The sequence below is a fragment of the Rhinolophus hipposideros genome (assembly GCF_964194185.1).
Source record: "Rhinolophus hipposideros genome assembly, chromosome: 21".
NCBI lineage: Eukaryota > Metazoa > Chordata > Mammalia > Chiroptera > Rhinolophidae > Rhinolophus > Rhinolophus hipposideros.
In genome coordinates this window covers 40,222,306-40,244,005 of record NC_138067.1, presented here as the reverse complement: position 1 = coordinate 40,244,005, position 21,700 = coordinate 40,222,306, and the positions used below count along the sequence as shown (strand labels likewise).

The 21,700-nt window shown below is 50.6% G+C and overlaps 1 protein-coding gene across 2 annotated transcripts; it reads left to right on the top strand.

Annotated features, from left to right (window-relative positions):
• The first annotated feature begins 270 nt into the window (after nucleotides 1-270).
• Nucleotides 271-19,521, top strand: PHLDB3 (pleckstrin homology like domain family B member 3). Of its 2 annotated transcripts, none has more exons than XM_081031879.1 (16): nucleotides 271-330; nucleotides 826-1,195; nucleotides 2,046-2,228; nucleotides 2,453-2,590; nucleotides 4,626-4,754; nucleotides 4,943-5,104; nucleotides 6,084-6,194; nucleotides 6,345-6,428; nucleotides 7,045-7,155; nucleotides 13,206-13,305; nucleotides 13,439-13,529; nucleotides 13,615-13,702; nucleotides 14,132-14,188; nucleotides 17,124-17,349; nucleotides 18,080-18,165; nucleotides 19,149-19,521. In XM_081031879.1, exons 2-16 carry the CDS (start codon nucleotides 962-964, stop codon nucleotides 19,281-19,283), a joined length of 1,935 nt encoding a protein of 644 aa, XP_080888005.1. In that variant the 5' UTR covers nucleotides 271-330; nucleotides 826-961; the 3' UTR covers nucleotides 19,284-19,521. The 2 variants fall into 2 exon arrangements, with proteins under 2 accessions (XP_080888005.1, XP_080888006.1); XM_081031880.1 differs by having other exon boundaries at nucleotides 323-330; nucleotides 947-1,195.
• The last annotated feature ends 2,179 nt before the right edge of the window (nucleotides 19,522-21,700 follow it).

The window sequence follows — 21,700 nt, the reverse complement described above, 5'->3', positions numbered from 1 at the left end:
TCCCAGGGTCTGGACATTAGGGAGGCACTTATACATAGGTGACCAAGACACCTGACCCTTCAAGGGACAGGAATGGGGCCAGAGTGGGTAGTCGCGATGCTGGGTTTTCCGAGGGTGGGGCTGGGATGGCCAGATGCCGCGGGCGGGGCAAGTTGGTCGCTCCCTCCTCCCCCGGGAGCTGTTGGACCTGTTGTGCCCCCCCCTCTACTTCCGGGCTGCTGGGGAGGGGGAGAGAACAGCCTCTCTCCTCCCTTTTCCCCAGCCACCTGTCTCGGAGGCAGAAACGACAGCGCCCTGAGCTCAGAGGGAAGCGAGCCACAGCCTGAGCGGGTGAGGGGGCCCGGGCTGCGCAGGTGGAGGGGGATGGAGACTTGGCTTCTTGGGTCCGGCGGGGAGGAGGAGGCTGGAGTTCAGGAATCTAGCTCCGGGGAGGAGCAGAGGACTCAGGCTCCTGGTTTGTCCAGAGAGAGAGAGACTAGGAGCCCCGACTCTTCGGTTCCTGGGTGAGGGGGCATGGGCGCTGCTCCCTACATTGGAGTTGGAGCCAATTCTACTGGGCTCGGGAGAACAGGGGGCGGGATCCCGGACTCGTGAGACCCTGAGGGAGAAGGCGATGAGGTGTTTCTAAGGTGGTCCACGGATTGTGGGGGGATGATGGGAGGGTACAAGGCTCCACTCTTGGATCGGAGGGAGAAGCCAGTAGGGGGCGTGGTAGGACCCCGAACTCAAATTTCGGTCCCGCCTCCGGGGGCGTGGCGCCCTACAAACTCTAAACTCCAGGCCACCCTGCCCCCGAAAGTTCAGTGCCAGCCTTTGAACTCTTAGGGCCCGCCCTCCGGAGCACTCCTCGCGTCTGAGCGTTCCGACGGAGTGCTCAGGCCTCCTGGGCCACGCCCCCACGCTGTCAGTCCACGCCTCGGAACTCCAGGGCCCGCCCACCCTGCAGGAGCGCGTCGCCGACATGGGGACACCTAGCTGCCCCGACCAGGGGATCCCACCGCCGCCAGTCCCAGAGTGTGACGCGGAGGTTCAGCCCCAAGGGGCTGCCCAGCCCCGGGAGCACACCGAAGACCTTCGCGGGCAGGAGGCGCCCGAGGCCCCGGCAGAGCTTCCGAGCGGCGGAGGAGCTGAGCAGCAGGCGGAAGAAGAGGAAGAAGTGGGAGAAGGCAGCAGCACCGAGAGCAGCCGCGACACGGTGAGGAACCTGGAGGGCGGGAGCCACGGGGGGACCCAGAGCAGGTGACAGAGACATCGAGAGACAGGTATGGAGAGACCAGATAGACAGAGACCCGGAGCAGGGAGAGAGCCCCAGAGATACGGAGACTCCTGAGAGACAGAGACCCTGACACCGAGCCAGAAAGACTGACGGAGTGAGAGACAGAGACTCAGAGAGATAGGGCGAGAGATACAGACAGAAACCCAGAAACGGCAGAGATGCTCAGAGAAACAGAAATTAAGACAGAGAAACCTTGAGAGAGGGAGCTACTCCGAGGGAGAAGGAGAAGTAGCAGTTCAGAGACAGAAGACAGATACTGAGTGGGAGAGATGAATCCCAGAGAAACGGAGGGAAACTCAGAGACACCTGGGGAGAAAGAGAGAGCGAGAGATCCAGGGCCTACGGGACATGATGCCCAGAGAATGGGACCTGGTTAGAGAAAATGAAACAACTTCCTCGAGTTGGTTCAGTACCCCTTACGGGGTGTTGTGACGATCTAGTGAGTCCAAATGTGAGAGGTGCTTGGCATACTGCATGCTTGGCAGAGTTCCTATCAGTGTGAACTATCCTGGTTACTATCGTTTGGAATGATCTTCTCCTGAGCCCCTCCTCCTCTAAAGGCTGGGATGTCACGGGACCTGCACCCTCCCTGAACTTGAATAAAAGAGCCTGGTGGTTGAGTTAGGCCACTCCCTGCACATGAATAAAAGCGTAGTGGTTGAGTTAGGCAGATGTAGATCCCTGAGGGGGTATGGGGTAGGAAAAAGATATATTTAGTGACTGCTGGGGGCTAGGCCTCTCCACTTGACCACGCCCTCTCCAATCTCAGGGGGAGGCCCCGCCTCCCGAACCGATCCCAGCCACGCCCCCCACACCCACGCAGTCTAGGGATGGGGTGAGAGGAGCGGCGCAGCGGCTTCGAGGGCAGCAGCTGGAGGCACTGACTCGGGTGGCCCTAATGGAGCAGCGAGTGAAGGAGCTACAGCGCCAGAGGAAGGAGCTGAGGATCGAGGTGAGACTGCAGACCTCTTGGGAAGTCTGGACCCGATTTATGGGAACCCACAAGCCCTGGCTCCCCGTCCTTTCCTCTTCTGGATCCAATTTTAGGCCTCCAGACCCCTCCTCCCTCAGATCCAGGAATTCAGGCTCTCAGGCCCCTCTCTCAGACCCAGGCGTCTGAGCCCTGCTTCCCCAGAGCCCGGCCTCTGGGACCCAGCTCTTGCATTCTCTCGGCAGATGGAGGTGGAGGTGGCCCTGCTGAGGGGTGAACTGGCTGGGGAGCGAGTGGCCGCCCGGCGGGAGGAGGAACAACTTCGGGAGCTGCTGAAGCAGCAGGTGGACACAGAGCAGGGGGCCCGTGAGCAGCGGGAACAGGTCTGTTTGTCCTGCCGGGGGGTCTTCGTCAGTTTCCTTCCTTGTCTAAGGGATATTCCTGGTGGGGTTCCTGGGCCTGCGATTTTGGGGCCTGCCTCACTGGGGCCTCATCCTTTGATCCCTCTCTGCTCTTTTAATGTCATTGTAAAAAATGTCAACAAAAATAGAAGAGTCAGTTGGCTGCTATATGGTGTGCTCCCTAGCTTCGGCAGTGATTAGTCAATTCCTGTTTCATATCCCCCAATTTGCTTCCCTATCCCTTTTTTAAAAAGCCCATCCCAGATATATTGCTTTTAAATACTTTGGTTCTTATCTCATAGATAACTACTCCTTTTTCAAAACGTTATCACACCTTAAGAATTAATAAGTTCTTATTAATATTGTCTTATTTCCAATTTTCATGTTTCCAAGATTGTCTCAAAAATGCCAGTTAACAGTTGGCTAACAGGTCCCCGAAGGCCAGTATATTTTCATTGGTTGAAATGCCTTGTGTGTGTTGTTTTCACTTCTAATAGTCCCTGCCTACTGTTGTTTTCCCATACTATTTGTTAGAGAAACGAAGTCTTCTGTCCCATGGAGGATGTGGTCTTGTTCCCCTTCCTACAAGCAGGTGGCGGGTTAGATGTACAGGCCGGATCAGATTCAGATGTGCTTAGTGCGTCCTGTGTGCCATGTTAGGGGCACGTTGTCTCTGGTTGTCCAGACCCCAGTGAGATCCTCTGATCCCTTCATGGTAATCGTTTATCTAAAGGCTTTAATATCCATTGGTGATCAGTGCTTGGATCAGTTAACATTATTGGTTAGAAAACGATAACTTTGTAATTCTGTCCATTTTTCTCTTTGCCCTTATTTCGTATGTTGGAATTTCCTCAGACTGGGTCCTGGGTCCTTATTTACCCTCAAGAGCCTATATTACTCTCAGCCCAGATTTCTCTCCTGTAATCTAGACCTCTGTGTCCTGCTTCATAGGACACTGGTTCCTCCCCCAGGCCTCCAGCCCCTCCTCCCTGAGACCCAGATGTAAAGGCCCTCAGCCCCCTTCTCCCTCAGACCCAGGAATCTGGGCCCTTCTCATTCACCATAACCAAAGCTGACCTCAGCAATTCCTTTTCTACATTGGCCCAATCTCACCCTCCCTTTGGTCACCAGGCCAGAATCCTGGATCTTGCTCTGTACACACCCCTTTTCCTCATGCCCTCGCCTATCAGTCAACATGTCTTGTCCTTTCTGCCCCCTGACCCTGTCTGTGGTGCATCTCCTTTGCACCCTAGTCCAGGCCCTAGTTTAGGTCTCATTCTTATTGCTTGGAGGGCTCATGAAGGAGCTGGTCTCAACCCCTCAAATCCATCTCCCAGAGGGAGATCCTACTCCCTTGTGTCAATCCTTCCATGGCTCCCTATTGCCGTAGGATAAAGGCTCCTCAACCTGACTGACCAAACCTGACACAAGCCGTGCCTGCCTTTCCACTGCCATTTCTCGCTGTGCTCCCCATCTCTTCCCTCCACTACCTCTTCTTCCTCCCTGACCAGAGTTTTCCCCCTAAACTTCCTGTACTTAATAACTTCAGGGTGTATTTGTAACATGCTGTTCCCTCTGCCCGAAATGCTCTTCCAGTCCCCTCTCTCTCCCTAGGTCTAAATGCGCTCTGATTTTTGAGACTCACATTAAAATCCTGATATCTAGGAAATGTCTCTGGGTTTCTACAGTCTCTGTGTTTCACTGCCCTGATTGTCCCAGGCTGTAACTGGCTGTGTCCCCACCTGGAGCCCAGGGCCCAGGTCTGACCCTGAGTCCCCAGTGTCAATCACCCAGCATGGATATGTTTTGCATTCATTCATTTCTTGAACAACTGTTTACAGAACACCTACTCTGGGCAGGCCAGTACAAAAGTGAACAAGATACCCGGGGTCCCTCCTCTTCTGGAGCCAACACCCCAGGCAGGGAGGAGTCTGAGGTTCAGCCAGCCTGGCTCTTGCTGGCCTCTGTGTCCATCCCTATGCTCAGGCGGAAGCTAAGAGCCTGGCTGTTCTTTCAGGAGCAGAGGCGGCTGAGCCAGGAGCGGGAACGCGTGGAGCGTCTTCGCCAGAAACTCCAGGAAGCCCAGGGACAGCTCAACTCACAGCCAGAGGACCAGCATGAGCGGCTTCTGCAGGGGGTGCAAGAGGTGAGGGTTTTGCAGACACTCTCCCCCCTGAGGACCCTAGTCCAGACTTTTAGTCCCCTAACTGCCTAGGACTCAAGTCTGGGTCCTCAGCACCTCTTCTCTTGTTGACTAGGGGTCCTGGCCCCAGTCCTTTACTCCCCTGAGCCCTAGGGGTCCAGGCCTGAACCCCTTTTGCATTTCCTCCATAGATGAAGGAACAGCTGGATGTGGCCCAGCGTTCCTATGAGGACCTGGAGTTCCAGCAACTGGAGCGAGAGAGCCGGCGGGAGGAGGAGGATCGGGACAGCCGAGGAGCTCGGGCGCTGGACGCCAAGGTCCAAGAGCTTCAGGCCAGTGTGGCACAGCACAGGGTGAGTTGGACCCAGCTGCATGCCTCCCTGGCATTACCCTCGGTCTTTTCCACTCCGTGTCTGGCCCTTTCTCTGTCCTTATTTCCTATCTGTGTCATGTTCTTCAGAATAGTAATAACAGCTGACGATTATTGAGCATTTACTATGTGCCAGGCACAGCCCTAAACATTTCATGGGTGTTTAGTCATTAAATCCTTACAACAATCCTAGGAGGCAAGTCTTATTATTTTTTTCCATTTTGTAAATGAAGAAAGTGAAGGTCAAGGAGCTCACGTAATCTTTTCCAAGGTCACTTAGTTTGTAAAAGATAGAGCTGGGATTTGAACCAACTCGGTCTTCGCCACTACACTCTATGCCTCTCAAACTCCTGTCCAAAAAGATGCTCCCATCAGTCCTTTGTGGGAGCTTCACATTCAAGGGACAGGCAAAGGCTGCTGGGAAAAGCGACATGTTTGATTGTATGTAACACAAAGTTTTCCAAAGTTTTGGATTGGAAAGTTCTGACGTTTTCTTTCTCCACCTCTATTTCTGGATCTTTTTCCTGTCACTCTCTCTTTTCCTTTCCTCTGTCTCACACAGCTTCTGTCCATCTCTGTTCTTTTTCTGCCTTGTCCCCTTTCTCTGCATCTCTGTCTCTTGGGAATTGGTCTAGGTCCTTCTTTTCTGTATCTGTTCTGGTTTGTCTTTCTGTCTGTCCCTTTCTCTGTTCTCGGTGACTTCCTCTGGGTCTCTTGTCTCCCTTGGTCTCTGTCTACATATCGAACCCTCCATCCCCTTCAACCCACCCCAGGCCTCTTCTGGACCCCCAAAAGGGAAGCAGGCACCAGGATGCTTAATTCTGGGTCCTCCAAACCCCTCCCCAGGCACCCAGGTCCCGGGATCTCTGTTATGGGGTGGAGCAAACACCAACCTGGTTCTGTGGGAGCCAGCTGGGAATCCTGGGGCAGCTGAGTAACCAGGACACTGGGTTGCCCTGCAGCGCCGGATCCAGGTCTTGGAAGAACAGCTTAAGTCACTGGGGGAACAGATGGCCGCTGAGAGCCGGGGGCTGAGCCGGAAGAAGGAGGAGGCCCTTCAGGCCCTGACGCAGGTAAATTCCCGTGTTCTACTGTCTTCCTTTCCCGGGGGCATCCCATTGCCTTCCCACTGCCCAGATAACTCCTGGAATCAGGGAAAGCTGCTGGAATGGCCCACTCCACCGCTGAGGTGTGGCACTCCGTGATGTCTTACCTCCCTCTAGGAACGGAGCCGACTGCTCGAGCTTAATTGCCTTGAGGGAAGCTCTGACGGAGACTTCTCTGAGCCCAACCAGGCCCTCACTAAGGTATGAGGATTTCATGCACCTGTCAGGCCCCTCCTCCCTCAGACCCAGGAGCCCAGGCCCCCAGCCCCTCCTCCCTCAGACCCAGGAGCCCAGGCCCCCGGCCTCTTCCTCCCTCAGACCCAGGAGTCCAGGCCCCCGGCCCCTCCTCCCTCAGACCCAGGAGTCCAGACCCCCAGCCCCTTCCTCCCTCAGACCCAGGAGCCTAGACCCCCGGCCCCTCCTTCCTCAGACCCAGGAGCCCAGGCCCCCGGCCCCTCCTCCCTCAGACCCAGGAGTCCAGACCCCCAGCCCCTTCCTCCCTCAGACCCAGGAGTCCTGACCCCAGACCACTTTTCACTTGGGATCCAGGTTTCTCAGCCTCTAATCCCTTTAACCCTTGGTACCCAGGAGTTCAGTCTCCTAGTGCCACCTCTTCCGAGAACCAGCAGTCTGTCCACAGTCTTCGCTCACGTTGGGAGACTGGACACCAAGACCACATTCTAGGTCTCTCTCTGGAGCCTTTGTTTTTCCATCTGAGAAATGGGCTGGCCCTAGAGACCTGGGCCAGGGCATCAAGGAACTGGTGGGTCCTCTGCGATCCCTCCAGCTCCCATGAACCTTCACTTGTCTCCCGCAGCTCCTGTTCACCCAGAAGACAGACCGCCAGTTGCTGGTGCTCCAGGACCCCACCGCCCACACTGCCGCCTCCACCTCTTCCTGCCTCTTCTCCGTTCACAGCTCCCTGCAGGTGCCTTCCCCACTGTCTCACTGATCACTGTGTCTCCAGAACTTCCATTGTGGCTTTCACTGCCATGGGGGGTGTGGGGGTGAGGGAATGTTGATCAAGGGGTATTTTTATTTTTAGCAGTCTCCAGCTTTATTATTTTTTTCCTTTCATCTGCCTGACACCCTACCGCTCCCCTGGAGAAATGGGATTGTGTGCACCCTGGAGTAAATTTTAAAAGCGGCCAAACAGGGCATATTGATCAGAAGGCCTCCTCTCCCCACCCCACTGGCCCACAGCCACCTCCCCAGAAACAGCACAATTTCTTTTTTCTTGGGTACCCTTGCTTCCAGATCTTAAAACCGGGGGTGCCAGATGATTCATGGGTTAAAAGATCTCATTGAATGGGTTGCTACTAATTTTTTTAATGAAATAGAGTAGACAATGGCAGAGTGCTTCATGCACAGCACTCTGCCATTGTCTACTCTATTTCATATTAGATGAAAAAAGTTTTGTTTCAGTCGTGTGGATATGGGGTAAGTGCTTAGAAATTGGTTGCTTTTGTTAGGTCATGGAAACACTTTTTGCAAAAGTGTGCATATTAGCACTGAGTTGGCTTTTGTTTTCTCACAATCTATCATGGAGATTATTTTCCACTTACATTTGGAGCTGCCTCATCGTCAAGAACTCTGTAATAATAACGATATAAACAACAACAGTAATACTAATGACAATTAATATTTACTGAGCCTTTATAGTGTGCCAGGCACTGTTGGGTTTTTTTTGTTTTTTTTTAACAGGACTTTATTGGGGAACAGTGTGTATTTTTCTAGGATTTTTTCCAAGTTGTTGTCCTTTCAATCTTAGTTGTGGAGGGTGCCATTCAGCTTCAAGTTGTTGTCCTTTCAGTCTTAGTTGTGGAGGGCGCAGCTCAGCTCCAGGTCCAGTTGCCGTTGTTAGTTGGTTGCAGGGGGCGCAGCCCACCATCCCTTGTCGGAGTCGAACCGGCAACCTTGTGGTTGAGAGGACACACTCCAACCAACTGAGCCATCTGGGAGCTCAGTGGCAGCTCACCTCAAGGTGCCGTGCTCAATCTTAGTTGCAGGGGGCAGAGCCCACCATCCCTTGCGGGAAATCGAACCTGGCAACCTTATGGTTGAGAGCCCACTGGCCCATGTGGGAATCGAACTGGCAGCCTTCAGAGTTAGGAGCACGGAGCTCTAACCTCCGAAGCCACTGGGCCAGCCCCAGGCACTGTTTTAAATGCTGTGCTTAATTCACTCATTTAGTCTCACAACTCTATGAAGTAGGTTCTTATCTCTATTTTATAGGTGAAGAGACCGAGACAGAGGAAAAGTTACTTAACTAGCTTGTATGTGGTGGAGCTGGGATTTGAACCCCAGCACTCTTCAGAGCCTACGCTCTCAACCACTCTGGGCTTCTGTGTGGACACAGGTCTGCATGGGGGCCTTGAGCCAGCCCGCCCTCTGGGGATGGTGATTAGAGTTTTTTGCAGTTTAGGCAATGCTGTTATGAAGATCCATGTGTGTGCATGTTTATGCCTTTGTACACACAATAATAACATTAATTAATATTAATTAATACCATGTTGTCTAATATATATCACATAATATGTAATATAATATGCAATGTATTTTATTCTTTCTTATTAATATTAATAATCATCATCATCATTTTTGAGGGCTTCATGTAGGCCAGTGTCTGCTCAAAGCCTTTTTATCACTGTGAACCATATGGAATTGCTATTATTTGGAAGTGAGAAAGTCAAATATTGGCAACTTGACATGGTTCAGACTAATATATAATATATATATAATTCATGAAATTTTATATACATTCATGTATATATGTTCATGAAATTATATATTGTATAATTTATGAATATATAATGAAAATACAGCATTTCATTTTTTTGCTCAGAACACCCCAAAATAGGTCTTATTATTAGCTGGGTAAAGGGTGAGCAGATCTTCTGTCTGGGAAATTAACTGTCTAGCTTGTTCCCCTGGAAGCCTGATAAAGGTGCACTGTCAGCTGGGTTGCCAGGCAACCCGACCTTCAGTAAATATGACCCTTATAAGTAAGCTGTATATCTATAAATATTTGTTAGGAAGCCGTGTCCATTCCTATGGAGTTGTTACCTGAGTTATTGGCTCCTGTGGACACGGAGCTTCTAAGGCCAGGTGGACCCTTTACCCACCGATGTGGATCTCACATCCACCTTGCACCTGGTGTCACCTGGGGGCTGGGCCAGGCACTCTTCTGTGTGCTTTGCACGAGGTCACTCATTTAATCCTTGCATCATCCACGGCAGGGTGGTGACCGTTGCCCACTTTCAGAAGGGAAGTCTAGCCTGAGAAGAGAAAATGACCTGCCATAGTCACACACCCAGTAAGTGGCAGAGCTAGGTTTGAATGAAATCTGCCTGTTTCCACAGCCTGTGCCTTTCAGGAGGGTTTCTAGGAATCCTTCAAATCCACATGGGCACTGTGGTTATCACTGGTTCAGAGGGAGCAACAGGGGACCGCAGGGCACAGGAGAGTCAGTCCGGGGAGTATTTATTTACTCAGCCAGAGAAACATATACAACTGGATAAATGAATGCACAAATCAACAAAGTACTCCTTCTTGCCTCTTCTCTCTCCCTCCACGTCCTATTAAATCCTCAAATGCCACTCCTTTCCAGGATCATGTGATGCCTAAGAGTACTGACTCTGCTTGGGTTCAGATCCTTGTCCTGCCACTTCCCAGCTGGTTGGACTTGGACGTGTCTCTGTGCCTCAGTTTACTTAGCTGCAAAATGGGAATAATAACAGTACCCACTATTTAATAGTTAAGGTGCTTCACGTGGCACCTGGCACATAGTAGGTGCTCAGTGAATGTGGGCTGCTGGTACTCTGATTATAATTACAATTATTAGTATTATCAGAATTATCATCCTTCCATCTACTCCCACCCGCATCTCTGGTTTCTGTGACCCTATACCAGCTTCTTCTTTGTTGCCCCATCTTATTTTTTGTCTTCCAACAATCTGTTCCCCACACAACAGCCAGAGTGATGTTGATCCCTCGTACTTGAGTCGTCCCCACCACAAGCCTTCAGTGGTCCTGGGCCTCCCCCCATGACACCAGCTCCTGCATGGTCTGGCCCCTGCCCACCTCTCAGCACTCCCCCCATACTCACTCTGCTCAGCTACAGGAGCACTGACCAACCAACACTCCACACTTGTTCCCACCTCAGGGCTTTTGCACTTGCCAGTCCTTCTTCCTGGAACATTCTTTACCTCGGTCTTCCTTGGCCAGCTCTTACCCTTGGGCCTTAGGGTCAGTGTCCCGAAGGCTGACCCTGGTCTTCCAGTTGGAAGGTGATCTTTTATATCACCCTATTCTCTTCGCCCCAGCAATTTCTGGTAACATTTATTTGTATGATGGCTTATTCAGTTCCTACAATGTAAGCACCATGCAGACCATGCTTGAGTCCCTCTTGCCCACTTGTTTCCTCAGTGCCAAGTATCTAAGGTCTCTCAGTAGGAAGTGCTGGGAATATCGGCTGAAGGAAGGAAAGAACAGGAACTCAGGACTTGGTTTCCTCCTTGTGAGGGGCAGTAAATCTTTCCTGATTCCCAGTATGGTCAGAAGCTTAAATGGGTCTGCAGAGTGCCAGCTACACTGTTAGGCACGTGATGAGCTCTTAATAAATATTGGTTATTATTTTTTAAAACTTACATTAAAAATAACAAATATCAAAAATAACATCAAACATGTGCACAACTTAATGATTATATGGGAACACTCTTAATAACTGCCACCTGTGTTAGGAGATAGAACTGGCAGCCATTCCAGAAGCCCACCACCTGCCCCCCAGCTCCCAAGAATAATCCCTAGCCTGTCAGTTAAGTATCTATCCACAAACACTATAGTTTAGTTGTGTGTGTGGTTATATGTTTTAAGTCTCTGTTAGTCTAAAGACTTCCCCTCCATTTCTTTTTTGTCCCCATTGCAATTTATTTGGCGAAGAAACCAGATGGTGGTTCTGTAGAGTTTCCCAGGCAGGGTTTGCTGATTGCATCATGGGGGTCACTGTCATCTCGCTTGACCTCTTTATTTCCTGTAATGCTGGGTGTGGGGGCCTGAGCAAGTGCAGGTTTGGCATTTTGCACGTCTTCCTGTGGCACTGTGTCTGTATGTCTTTTAGTGGCATTGGTGCCTAGATCCGTAGAGGCATTAGAGGTCGCGAGTGGTAGAATTCCAATCTGTCATTCCTTCTTCATTTACTGTTTGAAATATTTCTATAAAGAGGGACTTGCCTTCATTTACTATTTTGTTACCCAGGGGTATAGTTTTTGTAAGAAATGCAGGGAAAATGCTTGTTGGTTTCACTGTTTACCTGCCTTTAAAATCAAGTTGGTTCTATTGCATCCTCCCAAGGTAACCAAGTCGATTTTTCCTTTACTGTTGTTATTAACTTATGGACTAAATATACTTGATGAGTTATATGGCAGTGAGAATCCTTATTGGTGCTCAAATTACACAACTTGGTAAAAATTATTTTGCATGATCCATGCAGAGCTGTTGCTGTCTGTCTTTTAAAAATGACTTCAGTTTTATTTCTCTATTACTTTCAAATAAGTTTATTTTTATTTTTTGGCAAATTTTTATTTTGAAATAATTTAAGACTTACAGAAAAAATGTAGAAATAGTAGAAAGAATTCCTGTGTAGCTGTCAATCAGATTCTATAATTAACATTTTACCTCATTTGACTTTTGCTTTATTATTCTTTCTGACTCTGTCTCTGTACACATACACACACTATTTATTATTCTTTTCTGAAGCATAATTCCCCTTTATTCCTAAACACTTCTATGTGTATTACCTAAGGTCAAGGCCATTCTCTTACATAACCACAGTACAGTGATCAAATTCAGGAAACTAACATTGAGACGATACTATTAAAATCCACAGATCTTCTTTATATTTTGTCAGTTGTTTCACTAATGTTTTTTCTAGCAAAAACAAAAACAAAAAATTGCTGGTTCAGGAACACAGGTTGCATTTAATTGTCATGTTTATTTTTTAAAAAGCTAACGTTCCCCTCATTCAAAGTTCAAAAGGCATGAGAGGATGTTCATAGAAAAGACTCTTCCACCATTATTTCCACCCATTCAGTTCATCTGCTGGGAATGGCCAGGGTGACCCGTTTCTTGTGTCTTCCTGGACATACTCTGTATTTAAACATTCTGTCATGTATATACTCTCCCTTCTTTTTATGCATAGATATATCATCTTCACACTGCTCTGTGCTTGCTTGTATCTTAGAGATTATTTTCTCTCTGAGTATAGAGAACATCCTCTTCTACTGTATATGCTGTAGAACTTTCCACGGTGTGGATGATCCCTGCTTTATTCACTCTGCTCCCTTCTGATGGGCACCTAGATGGTCTCCAGGCTTCTGCAGGGAATAACCTTGAATTCAGGTCATTTTGCACAAGTATGAGTGTATCTACAGGACACAGTCCTACAGGTGGAATCAGGGCTCAAAAGTTTCTGCATTTGTCATTAAACAAAAAAAGCCAAATTGGCCTCTATGAAAGTTGTTCTAATAGAACCACCCCCCGGTTTTATGAAAGAGTGTCTGGGTTTCCCACATCCCTACCATACACTGTGCTTAAAAAAAAAAAGTTTATAATTTACATACCATCCAATTCACCCATTTAAAGTGTACAATTGAGTGGCTTTTAGTTATTCATAGAGTTGTGCAACCATCACCACAATTTTAGAGCATAGTCATTACCCCTCTCCAAAGAAAACCCACCCTGTTTCCTTTAGCCAGCACCCCTCAATTCTCCCTCTTCCCCCAGCCCCTGGCAACTGCCAATCTATTCCCATGTCCAGATTTGCCGGTTCTGGACATTACACGGTGAGGTCTTCTACGACTGGCTGCTCTCACTCAGCATCGTATTGATAGTAGCTTTTTGATTTGCACCAATTAGATGGTGGTTTTACTTGGCAGTTCTCTGACTTTCAGTTGAGATTGAATATCTTGTGTGTTTTCAGGGCTCCATTGGCCTCCAGAGGACTGGAAGCCTGTCCCGGAAAAGGGGAGAGAGATTGAGCCAGAGGGGATCTCCCCGACCTCTGTCCCTCCATTGTACTGGTGAGGACCCTCCCATCCCTCTTTCCCCCTTCACCACCCTTTCTGTGGCACAGCATGGAGGCCTGTGGGGGAAAAGTGGAGGGGCTTGAACAAGGGAGAGTCCCGGCCCCTAGCCTCACCCCTTCTCTCCCAGGACCCCTGGAGGCCTCTGCCCTCCCACCAGCAGCTGGAGACTCTGGGAGACACCCCCTCTATCAGCTGCTGAACTGTGGCTCGGGGAATAGGTGAGACATCAGGGAGAAGGTGGTAAGATGGGGGGAGAAGGCCGGGCTACTGTAACCCACCCTGGTCTCTGTTCCCTCCTATTAGCTGTGGAGTCCTCCACCCAGATATCGCACGCATGGAGCGGCTCCTGCAGCAAGCCATGGCGGAGCGGGAGAGGCTTCTCAAGGCCAGGGTGAGACCCCAGACCCTCCTTCTTAGGGCAGGAGATCCAGCCCCCTCCTCCCTCAGACCCAGGAGTCCAGGCCCCCAACCCCTCCTCCCTCAGACCCAGGAGCCCAGGCCCCCAGCCCCTCCTCCCTCAGACACAGGGGTCTGGGCCCCCAGCCCCTCCTCCCTCAGACCCAGGAGTCCAGGCGCCAACCCCTCCTCCCTCAGACCCAGGAGTCCAGGCCCCCAACCCCTCCTCCCTCAGACCCAGGAGTCCAGGTCCCCAGCCCCTCCTCCCTCAGACACAGGGGTCCGGGCCCCCAGCCCCTCCTCCCTCAGACCCAGGAGCCCAGGCCCCTGGCCCCTCCTCCCTCAGACCCAGGAACCTAATACAGTTTTCCCCCAAATCTTATTGGTTACTATCCTCACTGACTCCTTCATCCTGAACCCACAGGAAGGGACGAGAAGGAGCATAGAAGGTTCCGCAGGCCCCACTGTTCCTGCCATCATGGTCAGTTCTGCCCCTGCCCTCACCCCACCTCTCTCCTGCTCTGTTTTGCTCCCTGGCCTCTGCCCTTCTTGTCTCATCCTTTCCTCTCCTCCAGTGTCACAGAAAAGCGTCCTGGGCTTGCCAAGGGAAGGGGAACTAAAAAGACTTAGTTTCCATTCCCACTGTGATTGTGTATACCCACATCATGTCCCCTGGTGACAAGCCGCATGTCTCTGTGCCTCACTTTCCTCTTCTGTAAGTGGTGACAATGTCAGCAGTTACTGCAAAATGAGGGCAACTACCTCCTGGGGATTTTAAAAATCACTTAAAAATTTGTTTTATTTTTGTTTCTTTTAAAACAGCTTTTTAGCATAGAAATATTCAAGCATATGCAATGGTAGAGACTAGATTAATAACCCCCCGAAGTACCCACCACACAGCTTCAGTGATTATCAGTATTGAATCTTGTTTATTGTCAACTTTGTTTTACTGATCCTACACCTACTTCCTACTCTGAAGTGGAATATTTTAAAGCAAATTCCAGATATTGTATCATTTCATCCATACCTCACTATGCTGTATCTCTGATAGGTAAGTATTTTTTAACATAAAGACCCCACTGTCACACCTTATCACGCTTAATAATTCTGTAACATCTTAATACATGATGCATATTCACATTCCCCTAACTCTCTCCAAAATATCTCTCTATAGTAGGTTATTTGAATCGGGACCTAAACAAAGTGCTCACAGTGTATTTGGTTAAAATGGCTCTTAAATTTTGGAGATGAAGAGTCCTTCCTCTTCACTTTTTCTTTCTCTTTTTATGCAATATTTTTTCTGAAAAAAAAAAAATCAACTCATTTATCCTGAAGAGTTCCTCACCTTCTGGACCTATCTTCTTAATAAAATGTTATTTTTACCCCCACTCATCACATGAATTATTATTTAAAAAAGACACACTTTTATTATAAAGAACACGACAGTGTGGAGAAAGTGAAGGTCACCCTTGAGCGAGCCCTTTTTCCCATCACACCTCCGGTGGTGCAGGTGTTTTTTGTTGTTAAGAAGCCTTTGAATCTTTTTATACTTTTTGACATACACTGATCAAACCATAGTTTGTACATTTATTTTTCCTGGAAATAAGCACACCATTCCCAACCTACGTTTTGTTTTCCCAACCACTCGTCCTTTCTCTATCCATTTCAACCTATATTTACAAGGTGCCTACGATGGGTCCTAGGCTACAGCAGTGACCAAAACGACAATCCCTGCCCTCCCTGCCCTTGGGGGAGCTGGCATTTAGCAGGGGAGAGAGGCAAAAAGCAGCGTCATTAAGTAAAATAAGGTGCATGTCAGGTGCTGATAAGAGCCGGGGAGTAAACTAAAGCAGGATGGGTGGTTTGGGTTGTCAGGCATAAGCTCTAGCTCATTAAAAATGAAGCACTTCTGCTTTGTAGCATCATCATTTATTAAACGGTCCCTGTCATGTGCAGTGTCCCTCCCAGCTTAGACCCCAAGCTGCCTTCTTGTGCACACAGGCAAATGTTTCTCTGGGTTTGCACCAGAAATAGAATCTCTGGGTTGGAGGCCGGTTGGAGAGCCTGACAGCAGTGTGCTCATCTTTGAAATAGCCCCATGAGGAGGGTACTGTGATAACCCCGAGGTTTAGCGCAGGAAAACAGGTTCCAAGAGGGGCAAGGGTTCCATGGGGGTGACAGGTGGGCAGGGGTGGAGTCGAGAATCCTGAGCCCACCCCTGCTCTCCTGGATCGGGGCCCAGCTCCACCATGGCCTACCGTACCTGGGTGACCGTGGTGAGTCACTTCCTCTAGAAGCCTCAGTTTCCTCATCTGTCAAATGGGGTGGTTTGGGAAAGGAAATGAGGCGCTCTCTGTGATCACTTGGCACAGTGCCTTCCTTACCCGTTGGTGATCAGTAGTGTTACAGTATGGATTTGGCGAGATGACCCATATGATTCCAGGTCCCAGTGGGTGTCCTTTAAACTGTCCCTGCCCTCCTGTGCATTCCCCTGCTCATCCTCATCCCCACCCCCTTCTCCTTGCTCTTCTGTCTCCATCCAATGAATTGCATCTCTGTTTCTCATCTCTTACTGCTTTAGCCTTACTTCGGTCTTCTCAGCCTCCATTCTCAAAGTGTGGTCTGTGGACCAACAGAAGTTGTGTGCTCGGGAGCTTGTTAGACCTGCAGCACCTCACCCACACTCCAAACCCCACCCAGAATGACTGAATCCCCAGGGGCTCCTCGTGTACTCTGAAATCTGAGGCGTGCTGCTCTGAACCTCTGACCACGGGTCATACCATTCTTAGCAGGAATCATACAGTAAGAATAGGTACGGTCAGGCTGGGCCTCCTAACAGTACACACTTTCATGGCCTTAACTCCTCTCCCCTTTATGGCCACCTGAGATGACCACTCTGCCTGGTGAGTCCTAGCATCTGGCTTGATCAGCTATGGCTGTGTGACTTGGGCCTACTGACTTAACCACTCTGAGTCTTGACTTCCATATCTGTAAAATGGTGATATGCCCCTAAGAGAGTTTGAGGGGCCAGAGGGATTATACCCATAACAGTGACTAACAGTCACTGATTTCATCACAACAACAATAATGGAGACTGTACTATTTGGTCCCTGTTTTACAGAGGCAGTATTTGAAGGTCCCACTTTGGGGACCCTGACCCAGGGGTCCCTCACTTCTCTGAGGTGAGCTCTAGGGTCAGCAGCCCTGGGATGGAGTCCCAGTTCTGCCACTTAGGTGGCAGCTCTAGGTGACCTCGGGTAGGTTACTTCCTCTCTCTGTACCTGTTTGCTCATGTGTTTAAAGGCTGTGGCAGGCCTTCCAACATGAGCTGCTGTTACCTGCTCCCCTGGGGGCTCCAGGTACAGGACACCGTCAGAACCCTGTGCAGTCAGCTTTTCCTTCCTCTCCCTTCGCAGGCCCCGCCCACACCTGTGCCCCCACCCCGCCCTCCTGGCCCTCGGGTCCTGGATCTCAGGCAGCACCTGGAACGCTGGGGCCACAACCCGGAAAACTGCCCGCACGTCCAGGTGTCCGGTGTCTGCTGCCGCGGGCCCCTAGTGAAGATGGGCGGCCGCATCAAGACCTGGAGGAAACGGTGGTTCTGCTTTGACCGCCAGGCGCGCCGCCTGGCCTACTATGCGGGTAAGCCCAGCCTGGCCGCTGTGGGCACCCGGGGAGCCTGGAGGGTACTCCAGAGGCCTTCCCTGCAGACACCTAGCTGTCCCCGCCCCTCTGCCTCCGTCTTAGACCCAGGGGTCCGGATCCCAGCCCCTTCCTCCCTCAGGACTCGGGAGTCTAGACCCCACTTCCCCTCCTCCGCGTCCAGGAGTTTGGTCCCCTAGATTTTTCCTTCCCCATCACAACCCAGCATTCTGGGCTCCCAGCTCCTTCTTTCCCCAGGACCCAGGCGTCCAGATCCCTGTCCCGTTCCTTCTCTAGAAATCCAAAGTCTTAAACCCGCAGCCTGACTCCGTAACGTGGATAACAGTTTTGTACAATTTCCCAGACACCCTTTTCCTGCAATACCAGGAGGAGTCACAACCAGCGTTCTCAGCGCCCTCTACCATCCCCAAATCCAGGCCCCTCGCGCTTTTTCTCTAGGAGAATCAATGATTCTGACCTCTCCTTGAGTCCCTTCCCTTCTCAAAGACCAAGACATGCGGGAACCTGGGATTCCAACCCCACCCCCAGCCTTATCGCATCAACACTACTCACCTCCCAACCGCATTACCTACTTTAGGGACCTTCAGACTCTCACCATGTTCCTTACCCCAGCCGCAGTCTCAGGACTAGGGTCCAGTGCCCCCAGCCCTGCCCTGAGACGCACTGACACTCTCACTGACTCTGTTTTTCCTTCACCTCCCTCCATCAGACAAAGAAGAGACCAAGCTCAAAGGTGTCATCTACTTCCAGGCTATTGAGGAAGTCTATTACGACCACCTACGCTGTGCCTTCAAGGTGAAGCGCCCGCTTGGTGCTGCCCTGTCGTCCTGGTTGGAGCCCCCACAGTGAAGCTTTAGCTTCTCCCCAGGAAAGGCCACCCACAGCCCCTGTTGTCAGGCTACTCCATCCAGCACAGGGGACCAAACAGGTCATTTAACTGCATGGACCAAAATATTAAGAGCTCAGTCTCTGGCTCTCAGCCACTGTTACTACTTTTGCAGCAAAAGATTTAGCGCAAAAATTTGGCAAACTGATACCAAACTGGGAATAAACGAATGAAGAGGGCAGGGTGAGGGCTGTGCCATCCTGGGAGCATCTAGAGGAGACGATGGTTCCAGCTTCTGCCTGTAGTCACCAAATGGGACTGGGCCCCAAGCCACTTCATATTTAGCTTTCCCTAGAGGACTCGAACTGGAACTTTTATATAAGTGCAGTGCCAGACATTTAAATGTTGGCAACTGGTACAGTGTTTAGTAAGAGCTGTGGAGAGCAACCAGTAGGGACATCAGGAAAGTGACTTCCTTTCGCCAGCCTTAGTTTTCTCACCTGCAAAATTGGCACTCTTCAACCAATTTCCTGAGTTCAGAAGGTTAAAGACATAATGGGTGTAAGGGATTTACTGAATTTGGGCTTGGCAAGTAAGTACTCAGTAAATGTACTGTAGCTTCTAACATTCTCCAGTTACAAACTGGGGAGAGCTACATTTTGCAGAGGGGAAATTGGAATGCTTAGATTTCTAATATAGGAGAAGGTAGGCTGGGGGAAGGAAACATGAGTCCTCCTTTAAAATTCCTCTTGCTCCCCAACGCCTAAGACCCTTGTGTTAATCCATTTAATCCTCGTAACCCAATGAGGTAGGTAGCGTAATTTAGGTAGCCAGATGAGGAAACATTCAGAGAGTGTAACTTGCCCAATGCCACACAGCCTGTATAAGAAGCCAGGCTGGGATTCGAACCCGTGTGTTCCCTTAACCACGTTTACTCCACCACTTATTCCAGAGCCCCAGTCCTCGCCTGACGTTCTGCGTCAAAACCTATGAACGCCTTTTCTACATGGTGGCTCCGAGCCCCGAAGCCATGCGAATTTGGATGGTCGTCATCGTGACCGCGGCGGACGAAAACCACGCCCCCTGAGTGGCCCCACCCTTGTCGCCCCGCCCACTGCCGGAAAGCCTGGGCCCGCCCCTTTGGAACTTTGGAATTCTGCAGGAGCTGCGGCTCGGCTGGCCTGAGCCGCATTCAGCGCTGCAGGTGCCTTCCCCTGACTGGAAGCCAGCCCCTGGCGTCCTACTCTGGAGGAAGATTGCGGGGGCGGGAAGGAACTATTTATTGGTGCTCCTGTGATACCGAATTAAACATGGAGGAAAAACTGGTTGCTGTGGTTTCCAGCCCAGGAGGCCCGGGCCCCTTCTCTCTTAGGCAGGACATCCGAGTTATGGGTAACGCAGAGAGCCAAGCTTCCCACAGCCGAGTCTTCTTAATAGAGGCCTTCGACTCTAAGGTCACAGCTGGGAGGGGTGGAGAGAGGCATGTGTCCTTAACCTTTGGCAATTTTGTTTTTTTAGTTTGTGGGCCCACCTGCTTCCATCCTTTTTTATTTGACTGGGCTCTTGGCAATTTCTAGGAGCTCCTAGGCTCCTGCTTTCCAGGCCTTGGCACCTGTTATTCCCTCTGTCCTGCCCGTAAGCAGCTAGCCCCTCATTCTTTAGTTGGGAGGCCCTTCGTGACTCCCGTGGCTGAGTCAGGCACCCACCTGTTGAGCTCCCCTGTCCAATCCCTGCACACCCTGGGTCATCACTGGTGATGGATCTGCCCTTATAGACTGGAAGCTTCATGAGGGCAGAGCCAGGGCTGTCCTGGTCACTGCTCTGTCTCCAGCACCACAGGACACTTCATTCTGTGAAAGTGGAAAACAAAAAAAAAGGCTTCCCTTTCACCTCTCAGTTTTTGTACATACTGTTCCCTTTGCATAGGTACCTTTCCCTACTTCACCAACTCCCACTCATCATTTAGGTCTTAGGTGTTTTCTCCTCCAGGAAGCCTTCCCTGATTCTCCTGGCTAAGTCTGATGCTTCCTCTGGGCTTCTCATCCCATCCCTGGATTGACTGCTCATCACTACGGATGAGTGTCTTGGAGACAGGGACTGGGACTGTCTCTGTCACTACTGAGACCTTGACACGCAGTAAAGGGCCTAGTGCAAACTGGGTGTTGAGGGAAAGTCTGATGGTTGAATAAATTGAGGAGGAAAAGATGTTGAGGACAGGACAGTGGTGACCAAGGCAGACATAGAACTCTTCACCCAAGGTGTCCCCTCCTCCAAGAAGCTCTCCCTGCTCCGTAGGCTGGGTCAGGTGCCTATTTGGGGATTCTGCAGTACCCTGGGCTCCCCTACTACCGCCCTGACTCTAGGCTGTCACTGTGGAGACGTCTTTTCTTTCTGCCTCAAACCTCTGAAACGGGACACTCAGTTCCTCTGGTTTCCATCTCAAGACCTAAGTGTCTTGTCTGTCTTGTCCCAAGATTCCTTGAAGATCCACATGTGCTGCACCTGAGTCGTGGGATTGCAGACACTAGTCCCCAGGCCCTCGGGGACCCCAGGTGTCCCTTGACCTCTACCTCCAGGTGACCTCTACCAGCCCCTCTGCAAACTGAGCTCTTACTGGGGCCAGCTTTGTGGCATGTGACCAGTGTAGTTGACGGGTCCCTGTGCTCAGAAGAGCCCTCTGGATTTAATGCTCCGTGTCACTACCTGGAAATTCTTAGTTTTGTATTTGAATTTGCGTTTTGTAAGTGAAGTCTGAAGGGACGTGGAACATGAGCTGAGGGTACCTTACGCAAGTTCCCACATCCCTGGGACAGGTTCTGTCTGCTTCCCCTCCCCTCCCCGCCCTGTGACCACTACCAACCTCTAGCTGTGGCAGGGCCTGAAGCCCAGGGTCAGGCACTTACTACCTCATGGCATCTCTGGGTGGGGCATGGCGGTGGACAGCTGGTGGAAGGGGAACCCAGAAACCAGGTTGCTTTAGTTGTGGGGCAAGGTCTCTAGACACCTGTGAGGGTCTGTGATCACCCCACGAGTATCCCTCTGCCCAAGGGAACGTGGCATTAAACACCATGTGGGATTGAGAGAGATGGCGGAAGAAAACATGCAGTTCTATTTTAGTACTTTAACGGCACTCTTTCCTGCCTTTTGAACTGGATTCCCATAATTTTCATTTTGCACGGAGCCCTGTAAATTATGTAGCTGGCATGGCTCCTGACCCCACCCCTTCTCTGACACATCCTAGACAGTATATCCCAGAAGGTGTGGATCTCAGATAGGCTGGGAACATCACGGGGCTAAGAACCTGCCCTGGCCCAGGGGACAGGAAACCCACAGTGGATATGGCCCTCGGCTTGTCTGAGGCCCTGGAGTGACCTTCAGGGCTGGGGACCGCCTCCGCACTGACCTCTCTGCTCATCTCTCTGGGGAACCAGATTCTAAATCTATTTGCAGTGACCTCTGCAGAGAGGAGCTGGGAAGAGTTACTGATCAGGTGTAAGCAGAGGC

Bases quoted from the DNA above. Each gene is read 5' to 3' on its own strand.
- PHLDB3 (XM_081031879.1), top strand. From the start codon at position 962: ATGGGGACACCTAGCTGCCCCGACCAGGGGATCCCACCGCCGCCAGTC. The intron at 2,591-4,625 runs GTCTGTTTGTCC...CTGTTCTTTCAG, and splicing joins CCCGTGAGCAGCGGGAACAG to GAGCAGAGGCGGCTGAGCCA. The intron at 4,755-4,942 runs GTGAGGGTTTTG...TTTCCTCCATAG, and splicing joins TTCTGCAGGGGGTGCAAGAG to ATGAAGGAACAGCTGGATGT.